This window comes from Eretmochelys imbricata, chromosome 4, assembly GCF_965152235.1.
Source record: "Eretmochelys imbricata isolate rEreImb1 chromosome 4, rEreImb1.hap1, whole genome shotgun sequence".
NCBI lineage: Eukaryota > Metazoa > Chordata > Testudines > Cheloniidae > Eretmochelys > Eretmochelys imbricata.
This window is the reverse complement of record NC_135575.1, coordinates 27,006,169-27,020,992: the sequence shown is the minus strand read 5'-3', so window position 1 is coordinate 27,020,992 and position 14,824 is coordinate 27,006,169. Positions and strand designations below refer to the sequence as shown.

Here is a 14,824-nt window from a genome sequence, read left to right as displayed (position 1 = left end):
AAAGCTGGAGATTCATAAGCTAAAGGAACTGATGCTATTTTAAACTAGACCACAAAAGGCTGTTGGACAGCGAAGCAGGTACATGGCAAAGTTTTCAGCAGTCATAGCCCCCTTCTCCCCCTCCCGCCTGCGCCCCGGGCAGACTGGGACAGCTCTGGTTGTGGCTCTGCCCCTGTGGCCCCCGTGGTGCTGCTGGGCTCCCACCCTAGCTGCCCTCATCAGAGTCACTGTAGTGGGAGCGGGGCGAGAACTCTCCGTCGCTCCTGTGGGACCGAGGCGATGGTTTGCTCCTCTCCTGCGGCTGCCCGAGAAGGGCCGGAGAGGGGGCTTTCTGTGCCATCAGGCCGCTCTCCTGGAAGGAGGAGAAGTGCAGAGGGTCCAGCGGCACCGAGTAGCCCCCCGCAGCCGGCTGCTGGGGGAAGCGAGTCCTGCAGTGGCCGGAGGACGAGGGTTTCTGCTGCTGCCCCTGTCCTTGCCCTGCCGCTCCGGCCTCTGCTCCGGTTGACTCGTGGGGCGGCGCGCGGTGCTCGCCCTTGCCCGGGGTGTCGGCGGGCGCGGCCGGGCTGTGCAACAGCTCGGCCAGCGCGCTGATGTAGATCTGCGCCATCTGCAGGGTCTCGTACTTGGACAGCTTCTTGTCGTTGTTGAAGGAGGGGATGACATTGCGCAGCTGGTCGAAGGCGTGGTTCAGCCCGTGCATCCGCCGCCGCTCCCGGGCGTTGGCCGCCAGCCGCCGCTGCTTCTGCACGCCGCTCACCTGCTGCCGGAGCCCCCCGGACGGGGCGCGCTGCCTGCCGCAGCCCGACACCCCCTCCGCCGACGGGACGCCCCCTGGCAGCTTGCACAGTTTCCCCGAGGGGCCGCTCCTGCAGCCGCCCAGGTGCTGCTCGGCTCCCCCCGCCTCCAGCGACTCCTCCTCCTCCTCCTCCTCTGCTCCGGGCAGCAGGTATCTGGGGGAGGCGGCGGCGGCTGCGGAGACGCGTGCCGGGCAGCACATGCCCAGCCAGGCAGGGGGGAAACCGCAGCCGGGATGCTCCTGCCCTAGGAGAGTCTGCTCCAGCTGCTGCTGGGCCCCCAAGTCCCTGCCGCCTTCCACCCACTCGGCGGCGGCCGCCCGCAGGTGGCTCATAGCGCCGGGCGCTGCAGACCAAAGCGGGGGTGGGAAGCAGGGAAGCGTGAGCCGGGGCAGAACAGCCCTGGCGAGTTCTGCTGCACGCGCCCGCCGCCTCTCTCACGCGCGCCCCCCCTCCCACCTCTACCCTGGCTCCGGGGACCTCGCACGCGCACACACCGCTCGCGTGCAACCAGCCTTCTCCGGTTGCGGACGCCGCTGCGCCCCCTTTAAAAAGCGGCACGCGCCGGGGTCCCCCCCCCCCTCCGCCGCCCGCACCGCCTCCTCGCGCCCCACCCTCTGCCTCCCGCCCTCCTCGCGCCGGTCGCGTGGCGGCTCAGCCAATGGAGCGCGCGGGTCTGTCGCGTGCTGGGAGCCAATGGCAGGAGGCGCTTGGCCCGCCCCAGGGGAGAAAAGTTGCCGAGGAGACTCCGGGGACGGGACCCAGACGGCCGTACTCCTCCCCTCCCCCCCCCCCCCCCCCCCCCCCGCGCGGGTGGGCTGCGAGGTGGCACAGCGGCCGTGACGGCTGGGGGGGCGGCGCACAGGGGGAGCTAAGAGGGCGAGCCAGCGAGCGCGGCCTCCCGTGCCTGGGGGAGTTGCACCCGCCCGCGGCGCGCCGAGCCCGGGGCCAGGTGTGCGCCCAGCGGCGGGAGGGCGAGGCCGACACGTGGCTGCCCTGGGCTCGCCAGGGCCGGGCCAAGGGCTTTACGCACGTGGGCGTGGCAGAGGGGGCCGGGCGTCCGCCGTCTGAGCGCGCCAGGGACGCCCCGGCAGGAGCAGGGCACCAAGGGAGCAGGTGTGCGCCCGGGCGCCGCGTGTCACCCCGCGCCCCACCGCTCCGGGGGAACCGAAAGCGGGGGTGGGAATCCTAGCGAGCGGGACTTCCAAAGCCACTGGCCTCAAGCCAAAAGCACGTCCTCCACTCCCTGCACAGCGATCGGCCCTGCGCAGCGGGCGGACGGTAGATCCAGTAAAAGACACCTCCCCTCCGGGCCCCCCCCCAGACCCAGCTGCACAGGGCACGTTCCCGGCTCTGCCAGGTGCCTGGAGAGCGCGCCCTGCGCAGCTGGCCTGAGGACAAGAGAGACAGATGTACCGAACCTAGCGCCGTGAAAACGCCGCTCTTACACACGCCACAGGCAGATGCCGCAGTGCCAAGTGCTGTAGCAACCTCCACCAGCACCCAAGTGGGGCGCTGTGAAATCCCCCCCCCCCCATACACCCCCTTTAAACAGGAGCTATTCTCGTTCGCTGTTGACCAGGATAAACGCACCACAAGTGCTAAGTTCTTCAGTGCCGGACCCGTCCTTACCCACATCCACATTTAACCTGCCCTTTAGCCCTAAGATCTCAGCCATTCAATAAGGCGAGAGGCTGATTCTGCCAGTGGCACAAATCAATCCGCGATCAAGCAATTCGCGATAGCCGCGCGAACACGGACATCTCTGTTGAGATCACGGAGGGCAACAAACTTATTTGAACGCCTTCTGTCCCGCGGAGCAGCACAGTATTTAGGGCAATTGTAGGTCGTTGCGAGCCTGGCTGCCGGTGCAATGCAGACGACGGAACCATGCCTCCTAGACAAGCAGTTCAGGGCCATCTCAATGAGGAGGAGGAGAGCAGCGGCGTCCCCTGAAGCAGAGTTTGCAGGGCAGGAAGCATAAGCGCCCCCGAGCTACTGCTACGGTCTGGATGGCGCCCAGGCACGCACCTGGCTAGCTTTCCTTGGGATATAAGGAAGTATATACACAAGGCTGCCCCTCTGCACTCCCAGTCTCAGCTTGTTAGTGCAAGTGAACGGCATAGGGCGGGGTGGGGGAGAAAAGGGAGGCTGCCTGTCTCACTTATCGAAGTGGGAACATTTCCTCGAACTGGAATCGCTTAATACTTCCCAGGCTCTTCTCCGCTCGTAAGCAACCTGCAGAGGGCGACACAGCCTTCCTCTCACAAGCGCGACCTCCATTGCAAACGGGGCAGTAACCCATAAACCCACGTCCATACTCTGAAGAGCGAAGTCGATGGTTGTAAACAAGTACTTTTCCCCATTGCGCCTACAATGAAGAACGGAGCTTTGCATCCCATCATAGCCTGCTCATCTCTTCTCTTCCCACAGGATTTATCTGCTTATTTTGGATCGATTCAGCATTAGAGGAAGCTAAGCCAGAGCTGCTCCTCCTCACTGGTTTGGAGGTCGCACAGCCCCTGCCCTCACTTTACAGTCTAAAGTCTTCCCTGTGGTGATGGAGGCCTTCCCATGAGACTCCTCCAATCACATTCTAAAAGCTTTGAAGTATACATTCCCACTTCCCTAGCCTGGAGTAGCAGTAGTCCTGGATAGGCCCTTGAATGTCAAATGCCTGTGTGGTCCAATTAAGAGCTTCATCCAACTTCCTTTGAAGTCAGTGGAAGTCTTATACAATGCAGGCTATCATGCTGACCAATATTTTGTCTCCCTGTATCTTCTTATTCCATCTGTGGTCTCCTGTTCTATACTTGGATTGTAAGCCCCTTGAGGCAGGGACCATCTTTTTCTGTTTGTACAGCACCAACACAACAGGGTCCTGGTCCATGACCAATGCTCCTAGCTGCTAAGATAATGCAAATAATAAATATTTGTCTAGTCAAGTATATGTTATAGGACACTAAAGAAGTCTGGACTCATTTACCTTCCCACTTGGACTTCCTCTCAACCTTCTCAAGTTCACATAACCTGCTGCAGACCTTAGCATGAATCAGAAGCCCAAAGCAGACCCCACTGAGGGGTTTCATTATTGTACCAGTCTCTTTATCAGCTAAGGAACTTAAGTGCACACTATGGAGGGAGATCAAAGCAGCAATTAAGTCTAATACAATATTAAGTGACTGCAGCTCGGGTACCAGCATATAAACTGATCCAAACTTACAGTTGAACAAGCTTTAGAAAATAGTTTCTCAACCCCTTCAACAATTGCTTCTCAGAACAGCTAGTTTTACAGCACACATAGGAGAGGCTATTCTCAATTTAATCCTCAATAGCAGCTCAACCATAGTCATTCCTTGAACCATTAAGTAATATCTTCAGAGGAGTTGCACCAAAAACTAACCCTGACAAACTAGCCTTCGGAAAAGGTGATTTCACAAAAGTGAGGAAGTTTACACTAAAGAGGGGAAATTCAAATCCTTACACTTTGCCTCCAGAAGACTACTGTGACATGTAACAGAGTGGGAAAGCAAAGCGAAACAACCACAAGCCCCCTCACCCTTGGATCTTCCTCCCTCCTCTAGTGAGCAAATGGCATGGATGAAGTAGTAAGGTTCAAGATGTTATTCAAGACATACAGGTATCCTTCAGAAATTGAAGATGCAGTCCAAATGAAGCCAACAGAATGGAGCAAAAACTGTGGGAGATAAAAAATACACTTCAAATTCTCCGAATTTCTTCAAATTTCTATCTTGCATTTTATATATATATATATAAATGGAAGTATGGGAGAGCCAGCATTGCTGTTCTGTAGCAAAGTGAGGACTTCTGAAGCCATGTGATTTTGTAAGTGAAGGAGTTTAAACGAATGCAGACCTTAGCTGGAATCTCTTATGCTTTTGAGCCCAGTCCTGATAGGTCAGTAGAAAGCTGATCACAACCATGTGATTTTATACAGCTTTCAGCTAACTAAGGCACTGATCCAGCTAGTTATTCTGTAGCACACCCTTTCCTATAGAGCCCCACCGACTTCATTCTGTATAAATGTGGCCAGATCACAATGGACAAGATTCATCTGTACTGTAAGTCCATTTAGGTGAGTGGAGCTACACCAGAAATGATTTTCATAATGTTCTCTACAGCCATATTCACACACAGACACAGGAGCAGAGGGGCAAATATATTAAGAGTTCAGTTGCCCTTGTAGCCCTATTGTGTCCTCCCCCCCCCACCGCTGCTTATGTATCCTTATTTTGAAGAAGTGGGAGTTTAGTACAAAAATAGCCAAATCTAGGTCGATGCCTAGCATCTCCCATCTATGACTTCAATGCAGATAGAGCACCTACTCAGCATTTTGGAACCAGCACTCCTTGCCTTTGCAGTAGCCACAAATGGTGTGGTTATTTATACCCTTCCTAACGCTCTTCACAAAAAAGTGAAATATCCATCACCAATGCTGTGCAGAATTTAAAGATAGCTTCAGTTCTTGAAAAATTAAGTGGTAAATTTGAAAAAAATGTTTCAAAGCATTATAGCAACATTATGACAGTATAGCTTTGGCATTGATCATGTCCACACCTCAGTTTCTCACTTCCAGTCAATCCACTGTCTCCCCCTGGTGGATAGGCAAGCCTGTGACTAAACCCCCTTCAAAGTCCATTTCCTTTAGGGCTCAACAGCACCAGCGATACCATGCCAAGCCAGCCATAACCCTTCACTACACTCAGTTCTTCCCATAAACCTCTTGTTGCAAGGGAAGGAAGTCCATGCCACTCTTTAGGCAACAGCACCACCAGAGATGGGTGGGGGAAATGCTGGGATGCTGTAATGCAGGACTGTCTTTTCAACTGTTTCCCAAGGTCTTCTCCCTCAATACCTTCTTTTTGGTTTTCCCTAAAATGCAAAATCCCTTTCCCAGGGTACACCTGTGCTCAGCTCTTCCTTGTTGAAGGCCTTTTCCTCCTAGGATCCCTTCTAGGCATCAGCTTTTCTCAGCTGGTGTTCCTGTCAGCTCCCTGAAGGTCTCTCCTACCTGGCTCTATATGCCAAAGGGCTAAGTCCTTTCTGTGCCCAAGATGCACAGTAAGAGTCAAATATAAGGAGGAGCTTTCATGAAGTCTGGCAGTCACACACCCTCAATCGCATGTCCCCATAATCCCCAGGCTAGCTGTACCTACTTTTGTTACCGACTCAAAAATATGTTCTCAAAGTTAGAAGTAAAAGGGAACAACTGATCCTGATGTAACACTTTTGTACTAATGAGTAATTTTCATGTACACCAGCTTTGTTACACAAAACTTTTGTAGAGCTGCCTTTTTGGTCCTGGGCCCTATCCGACTGAAGTCCTTTCATTTGCCCATTCACAATAGCTCCTGAAAGGGACTGCAAAGAAAGAGAAGGGAAAAAAAGAAAAAAAAAAAGCTTTTGACATGAAATCAAAAGTTTACTTTTGATTTCCACTTCCCCCCCACCCCAACATATTCCTATTTACCACGAGACCATCCAACTCTAGGCCCCAATCCTGCAAAGGCTCAAGCTTTTGTAAAACTTAGTTTAAATCAGTGAATAGTCCTATTGGATTCAAAGTGATGGGCACAGTATGAGGTCCAAGATAAATACAGTAGATATTTATATGGTTGAAATAATAATAAAAAAAAACACAACAACTTCACAAACTAAGAATAGAATTGGGAAAAAAAAAACCCAACAAAAACCCAAAACAGGGTATGGTAATTCAAACCAGGTAAAGAGAGAGAAAGATCAGAGTTAAAAGGAGCAGTTTTGTTTATTTGGTGTAGCGATACTAGATCTTCAGAAGTCTGGTCCTCTCTTATACAGTAATTTGTTTACACAATTTTGATTTTATTTTAACAGCAAGAAGAAAGAAACATGACTTCCATTATTGACAATTTGGATTTTAAGTTGAAGACATTTTGTGGGGGGAAGTGTACTAGTTGCCACTGTCTGCTTAACAGGAGAGTATTTGTTTATTCTCTAAGCTCTGGCTTACTCTCAACATTTCTGCAATCTTTCTGCTCATGTATCTTTCGGCAGTGGGAGTTATGTACAAACTGGTGGTGTGTCATCAGTTACTTTACTAAGTGAGGTCAACTATATTAGTTCTAGAAAAGTCTTTCCAAGCAAGTCCCTCTCCACCATGCTTTACAGTAACTTTTACTGATTAACTGCTATGACGCCTATCCTCTTTCATTTTGGTGTCCCTTTAGTCACATCAAACATAGGCCCTGCTTCAATACACACTTATGCACATTCATAACTTTCATGCAAGAGACAAGTCCTATTGAAGTCAATAGAGTTAGACACAAACAAAGTTAAGCTTGGGTTTAAGTATATCATGGGCCTGGCCTTGGGACTGCAAGCTGTTTGAAGCAGTGACCCTAGGCCAAAAATAAATGGGAACCCTCATGTCTGGTGTGTACTGTGAGATATGTAGCACGCTGTTGAACACCAGAGAATAATCATATAGTTTTTAAGTATTAATAAACTAGTCTTCAAGCCTTAGAGACAAAGAGAATGCAAATTTTCAATGAGTTCTAGAGCTAGATGTTATGAAAATTAAGGGCCCAATTCTCCAATCTTTACTCACACCACACTTCTACTGCAGTCTGGGAGGATGTAGAGAAACAGTGAGAGATACTATTTAAGTTCTGTAGTTAGATTTTTGGTGTTATGAATTGCACATTAATTAAAGGTCCCAATCCTGGAAAGTGCTGAAAACCCTCAACTTCCACTGAAGTCAGTGACAGTGGGCATGATGTAGGATCTAGTCCCAATTTGTAACACACAGACCTGACTGCTCCCATTGAAGTCAGAAAACATCAGCTTGAAAGGAAACATGATTGTAACCAAGATACATGTTTTGCTAACTGTAATACTTGCTGATAAGCAAAAGTAGAGCACCCAAAACTCTTACCAAAGTGAGTGGGTGTCTTCTTTTGTGCTCAGTGAACCCAGTATTTAACCTAAAACACTGCACAGTTGGCCCCATAGTATTTTATAAAGGAAAGGAAAGAATAAAAAGTTGACATACTTGTCAAGCTGACATCCAGGTACAGTATTACTTTCAGAAAACCCACAATAAAAACTAAAGGTGATAAAACATGCTCGTTTTGCAAATATTTTAAAAAGTGTGCGTCTTTCAAATTAAAGATAAATAGCTTTAATGCATTCATGCCTTTTAATTTTTCAACTGTTTTCACCACCACTAACCAAGGGTAAATATTTAATTGAAATCCATTACTCTATATGTACATATCTGTCTGTCTGTCTGTCTCTCTCTCACACACACACACACAGTCCAAGTCAAAGGCAGTGGGTGGTTTGTGTCAGGGTTGGGCTTAGCTCTGCTCTCCCAGAATAAGATAAATGTAAGTGATGAAGAACTCCTGGGGTTGGCTGCACTCATTTTGTATTCAACACTGACTGGCCCTTTTTTCCTCTCTCTCTTTGTATGTTCAAGCCTACTTGAGTTTCTTTTTTCTTTTGAAGAACTTAGTTCTTTTGATGTGATTCAAGGCACGCCCTGCTGCAAAGAGAACTTCACAGGAATCGGAAACATAAGCACACCGGTCTGAAACAGTTACTGTACAATAGCAAGAATGCATCAAGTCTTGAAGATGAATTTTCTTTCTTTAAGAAATCATTATCTTTCAGGGCTGAGGAGGGTAGGGGTTTGGGGCTCAGTCTTTAAACAAAATCTCCATCAATTTCAATAAGAAGTTTGCCTGAGTCAGACCTGCAGGAGCAGGCACAATATCAGTATAGAAATAATTTGGTTTTGCAGAAAGCTTGCAGTATGTGCTGCATATGCACAATAGTATACAGATCTGAGCTAAACTGTACAATCAATCATGTCGCCTAACCTTCTTATGCTGGTTACATATAAAATCAGCTTAAGTCAACATGCTTCACTGTGCTTCACTAGCCTCAAAGTATTAGCAAATGTGTTCCCTTCCTCTCCTCCCCACCTCCCAGACAAAAAATTCAGATACAAAAGTAATACCAAGAATCTCTCTCATAAGTCCTCAAGATAGTTATATTTAGGAATGAGTACTCATACAATTCCAGGCTGGGATTTTAAAAAGCACCTAAGGGAATTAGGCTCACAACTCACATTGAATTGCAGTATTAATTCCAGTAGGTTCCTTTGGGGGGGAAAAAAAAGATCAGTCTCATCTAACCAGTATAGACACACAGTATAGTATAATGCTAAATACAAATTTACATAAAAGTTTCCACGAATAAAAAGTTACAGAACTACAGTTTTAGGTAATTTCAGATCTTGCATTGCATTTAAGTATTTAATAGTTAATTCTTGATGTTATACATAAGATCAGGCTAAAGGTCAACTGAAAAAAAAGTTAATTTACATTATTTTATTTGCTCTGAATCAAGTTTTTAAATTGATCAGGATGAAAGAATAAGTCCAGTTTGTTCCCATGTAATCTATGGCAAATGCATTTAATGCTATGAATTATTTTTGTTCTATTTAAATTTCTAAAGAAAAAAAATGAAAGCAGCAAGATATGTAAAAACCAAACAAGACATCTGGAGTTACACGACATTTTGAACATCACTGCTTTCTCAAAAAATCTGCTGTGCCACATCCCAGTCTACATCTGTAGTGCTTACTCATGTGAGTAATCCTTTAGAAGCCAACATGGCCACAATTCTGCAAAACATTCTGCCTGGGAGTGGGTGGACCATTACACTCACATGGAATTTGCACTGACTTCGCAGGTTTGGGTCCTGTGAAAGTAATTACTATTCATGGGTGAAATTCATCTCCAGCAAAGGGCTAGCACAAGGTCCCTATTCTGGGTCCAATCTTGCAGACACTACCATGAGTAGTCCCTCTATGCACACCAAAGAGTAAGTACTGTCTCCATGGGAAAGGCAAAACACCACTGTAACAATACTTGCCTACCTCCTGGGGCTGTTTTGAGGCATCATTAATCTTTGTAATGCACTTTGAAATCCTTAGATAAAAAGGCACTAACATGTAATGAGAGCATTATTAATTTATTACTAATTACCAAGAGCTCAAGTTGTACCAATGCTCTTCAAAAGAAAAGCTAGGTTCAAAGAGGACAGCGTTTCTAGCAGCAGTTGCTAATATTTTACCTGGGATCATATCAGATTTCATTGTATTTATTTAGAACGTGACTCTACAAGTTGTAAGTGCCCCCTTCAAACTGCTGAGCACACTCACTCCTACTGGAGTTAGGGCACTTGTCACCTCAAGGAACTGCTCAGCATCTTGTAGGATCAGGCCTTCAGAAATTAAATTAGAAGAGTTAACCAAACACTGTCAACATGAATATCATGGCTATTGTGATGAGCTGTTATACACTGTCGCTGTGCCCTTATGTCTATGAAATCATCCAGAATAGGACGGGTGAAATGGAAACTCTGGAACTAAGAAAAACTGGAAATAAGAACTCTCCCTTCCAAGTTTAGAATCAAATTCAACCATTTAAGTTTTTGAAATGTTAAGTTAAAAAATACTGGAAAGACTTCATTTTTCGAGCTTTTCACCTTGAATTCATCACTCCTCTCTTTACATCCCTCCACTGGCTCCTGCTTCTCAATTGCATCAAACAAACTACTTTTCTTTACTTTCAAAGCCCTTCATGGCCTATTTCCATCCTAGCTATCATCTCTCATTCACCATTGGAACGTTGACCACCACCTCCAATCCACCCATGATGCCAGCCTCCATGTTCACTTGTTACATTTTCGAACAAGCAACATAATGCTTTCTCCCATACTGCCCCATATGCTTGGGAGGGGCTCCCCATGAACATCTGCAAAAATAACTATCGGCCTTCAAAGCCCTCCTCAAAATTCTTTTCTGTGATGCCTAATTCATTTGTTTTTTGAGATCCAATAGGTTGTGATCTCAGCACGCTAGCAACCTAACATGCTGACCAATATTGTCTCATTGTTTCCTAATGCTCCCCAGGCTGTGTCCATCGGTCATCTCTCATCTTATACTTAGGACTGTAAGGTCTTTGCGGCAGGGCATAGTCTTTCAGCTGGGATCCATGAAGGAACTTAGGTATTGTGTGACTAAGGGGACAGGCACCTAACCTTAAGGCCCCTGGAAAAAAAAGCCACAGGAACACCACTGCCATCCTCAGTGGCTGAGTTAGGTACTTAGGCTCAATATACAATGAATGGGGAGACAGGTGCCTTAGACTGCAATCCACAAAGCCAGCAGGCTAGGCTCCCTGCCTAAGCTAGTCAATGGAAAATGCAAACAGGGGTGTGTCCTAAGCCCTGCCCCTCGCACAGAGTTCTGTGCCTAAGTCCAGGCTGCAGGGAGACTCCTGCCTCGGCTTAGTGATCTGCAAATGAGAACCAGCCACCTGGAGAAGGTGGCTTAGGTGCCAAATGCATTTCCTGTGGGAATGAATTAGGTGCCTGCTTCACTCCACACAAGATAGCTGGAGGAGGAGGAGGAGTTGATGCCCACCTTAACTTTCAGTGTAGTGGTTAGTACACTCCCTTGGGACACTGGAGATCCAGGTTCAGTTCCCCCACCTCTGCCAGAGAATAGGGGGCCTCCCTCCACTCAGGTGAGTGCTCTAACCACTGAGCTATGGAATAGTCTGATGTGGAGCTCCCTCACTGTCTCTTAATGAAGCCATTCCATTGTGGATAAATGAGGAGTGATTTGAGCTAGGATATTGGACTTGGGGTCACTCACCTCCAAGGTGTGTGCCCTAACCACTGGAGTCAGTCACTCTCTCTGGCCCAATCACTATTCCATTGTGGATGGATACCCCAGATTTGAATGGGGCCCAATCTGGTAGGCACACTCAGAGGCCCTGACTTAGGCCACCTTTCTTCCCCCAGTTTGTGAATTGCTCTGGGGGTTAGCTGGGAGATACGCATCCAGATACTTAGAGGGAGGCAGCAGTGCTCGTGCTCAAAGGCAGGAACATAGGTTCCTAAAGAACTTTTACCCTGAAAACTTAGGCATTGAATTAGTTTAGGTGCCTATAGTTTGGTAGGAGTACTGCGAACTGCAGAACATAAAACTGGGGGTTAAGTACCTTTTGTGCACTTGGGACTTTGTTGTGTGTTTTGTACAGGATCTAGCACAATGCAGTCCTGATTTATGAAGACAGCTCCTGAGGGTTACGGTAATACAAACTGACAACAACAACATTATTGTGATTTGGATAGTGCCCTAAAGGCTGTTCTGCTAATATTTCTGAATATGAATGGAACCCAAACTCCTGGCCACCTCATTTCCAGGGAAGCACAATTTGTATAAATTTTGGATTAGGATCTGCACTTTGGGACAAATATCCAAATTGATTCCAAATACTGAACCTGCTTGAAGTTCCTCTGCTCTGGACTACTGGTGAAAAGAGGTAGAAGGTAGAGGAAGGATTTTATGAAGATAACAACCTGGGTAAAAATATGAAGATTTTCCTTGGAGAAGAGCAGTTTTGCGGTTAAGCACTGGACTGAGGCTTGAGAATGCGGTCCAATTTCTATCTGTACCAACAGACTTGACTTTCTGTGTTTCAGTTTCTCATCTATTAAATGGTGATAATATTCTCTCCCCAGCCTTTGTCTTGTCTATTTAAATTGTAAACGCCTTGGGGGCAGGCACTATTTGTTATTATGTGTTTGTTCAGTGCCTAGCACAATAGGGCCCCGAGCTCATTTTGGGCCTTTAAGCACTACTCTAAAATAGTAGTACCTTCTTTAGTAGTATTGTGTTGACGTGTCTCCTCTTAAAAATATGGCAGTTATGTTAACTATTTTAAAGAACACTGTGGTGTATTTCAATATATTAGTATTAACAAATAAGTTGTAAAATAATAAGACTTACTCTTTACAAAGGAGACATTTTACAACTACAGAAAGAGATTCTAGAGCTACTTTTATGATGCAACAGCAGCTTTCCCAAATGGCTTATGGCAGAAGGATGAATGCTAAGAGCCAGATAGTCCCCTCCATCCAGTTGGTCAACCCCTACTGCTGTCAATGGCAATTTCACATGAAGGATAAAGGGAACGTAGGAGCTGAAGGGTCTCGTACAATATGTGGGATTGCTGCTATTAGATCCTACTCCATAGGACTCCAGCATATTGTTTAACGGTAGCTGTTCACTGTGTTATGGTTACAATTATAGAAATCTGCTTTAGAGGAGCGTTATACCCTAACTTCAGACTGAAATTTCATGTCCAAGCTCAATAGTACAGCAATAATATAAGTTTATGTGCAAATAAAATAAATAGACTATTTTCTTTTGTGTTAATGTAGCTTATAAATATCCAGTTTCCCAATGAAAGAAGACTTTTCTATAATTCTGTGTTTACAAATGATTTTCGTTTTTCAGTTTAAGATTGGCCATCCTGCTCTTTGGAGTACGAGGGCATTTGAGTCTGAGAGTCCTACTGAATTGCCAGAGATTGCAGTGATTCAACTGGGAACTGCCATTCTTGGCTCCAAATGCAGCTTGAAAGTATGCCGTAAGGAAGGGGCTGATATGAGTGGGGAGAAGAGGAGACATGGGGTCTGGAGTAACGCAGGCCGAGGACAAGGTACGAAAGACAGAGGGTGGTCACCTTAGGGGGAAAGAGGTCCAGAGGGTGGCCACAACCTGCCCAGCAACGAGCAGCCCAGCTCAGTCCCATAGCTAACAAAACCCTTTCCCAGATGACACCTCCCTCTATCCCCATACAAAAAGTCTCTAGCGGATGACAAACCCTGTCATCTCTGCGCTCCCTTGCACATGCCCCATCCATCCTTCTCTAGCTAGCAGAGTCCTACTGCCCCATGCCCCAAGTTAGCTCGCATGTGCTTTGATGAGCGCCTCCTTGCCAACTTCCAAGAAAACCAACCAGCCCTGGCAGCTGTCAACGAGCCACCAGGTGGCCAGGTCTTCACTGAGGTGGCCCTGGGCTGCGGCACTCCCTCCTCTTTAACAGCCATCAGCGACCATCCTGTCCCACTTTCAAAGGGCACACGAAGAGGTCTCTTGGCAGCGAGATTTTGAAACCACTGTTGGCTCCCTATGGGTTACCCTCCCCCTTTCCCTTATACAGGCAAACCCCACCCTGGCTTCCTTGGCATTAGGGTGCCTGCTCAAAAGATAGGCTAACACACCTGCTACTCTGAAACCTGTATTTGCAAAAAGAAAAGGAGTACCTGTAGCACCTTAGAGACTAACACATTTATTTGAGCATAAGCTTTCGTGAGCTACAGCTCACCTCATCGGATACATTCAGTGGAAACTACAGTGAGGAGATTTAGATACATAGAGAACATGAAACAATGGGTGTTACCATACACACTGTGACAAGAGTGATCACTTAAGGTGAGCTATGACCAGCAGGAGGGAGGGGGGGAAACTTTTGTAGCGATAATCAAGGTGGGTCATTTCCAGCAGTTGACAAGAACCTCTGAGGAACAGTGGGGGGTGGGGTTAAACATGGGGAAATAGTTTTACTATGTGTAATGATCCATCCACTCCCAGTCTTTATTCAAGCCTAAGTTAATTGTATCCGGTTTGCAAATTAATTCGAATTCAGCAGTCTCTCATTGCAGTCTGTTTTTGAAGATTTTCTGTTGAAGAATTGCCACTTTTAGGTCTGTAATCGAGTGACCAGAGAGATTGAAGCGTTCTCTGGCTTGTTTTTGAATGTTATAATTCTTGACATCTGATTTGTGTCCATTTATTCTTTTACGTAGCGACTGTCCAGTTTGACCAATGTACATGGCAGAGGGGCATTGCTGGCACATGATGGCATATATCACATTGGTGGATGTGCAGGTGCACGAACCTCTGATAGTGTGGCTGATGTGATTAGGTCCTATGATGGTGTCCCTTAAATAGATATATGGGCACAGTTGGCAATGGGCTCTGTTGCAAGGATAGGTTCCTGGGTTAGTGGGTCTGTTGTGTGGTGTGTGGTTGCTGGTGAGTATTTGCTTCAGGTTGGGGGGCTGTCTGTAAGCAAGGAGTGGCCTGTCTCCCAAGAGCT

General features: G+C 47.2%; 1 protein-coding gene across 1 annotated transcript; it reads right to left on the bottom strand.

Annotated features, from left to right (window-relative positions):
• Window positions 1-205: 205 nt before the first annotated feature.
• ATOH1 (atonal bHLH transcription factor 1) lies at window positions 206-1,129 on the bottom strand. The gene has a single exon (XM_077814387.1). It carries the CDS (start codon window positions 1,127-1,129, stop codon window positions 206-208), a length of 924 nt encoding a protein of 307 aa, XP_077670513.1.
• Between the last annotated feature and the right edge of the window lie 13,695 nt (window positions 1,130-14,824).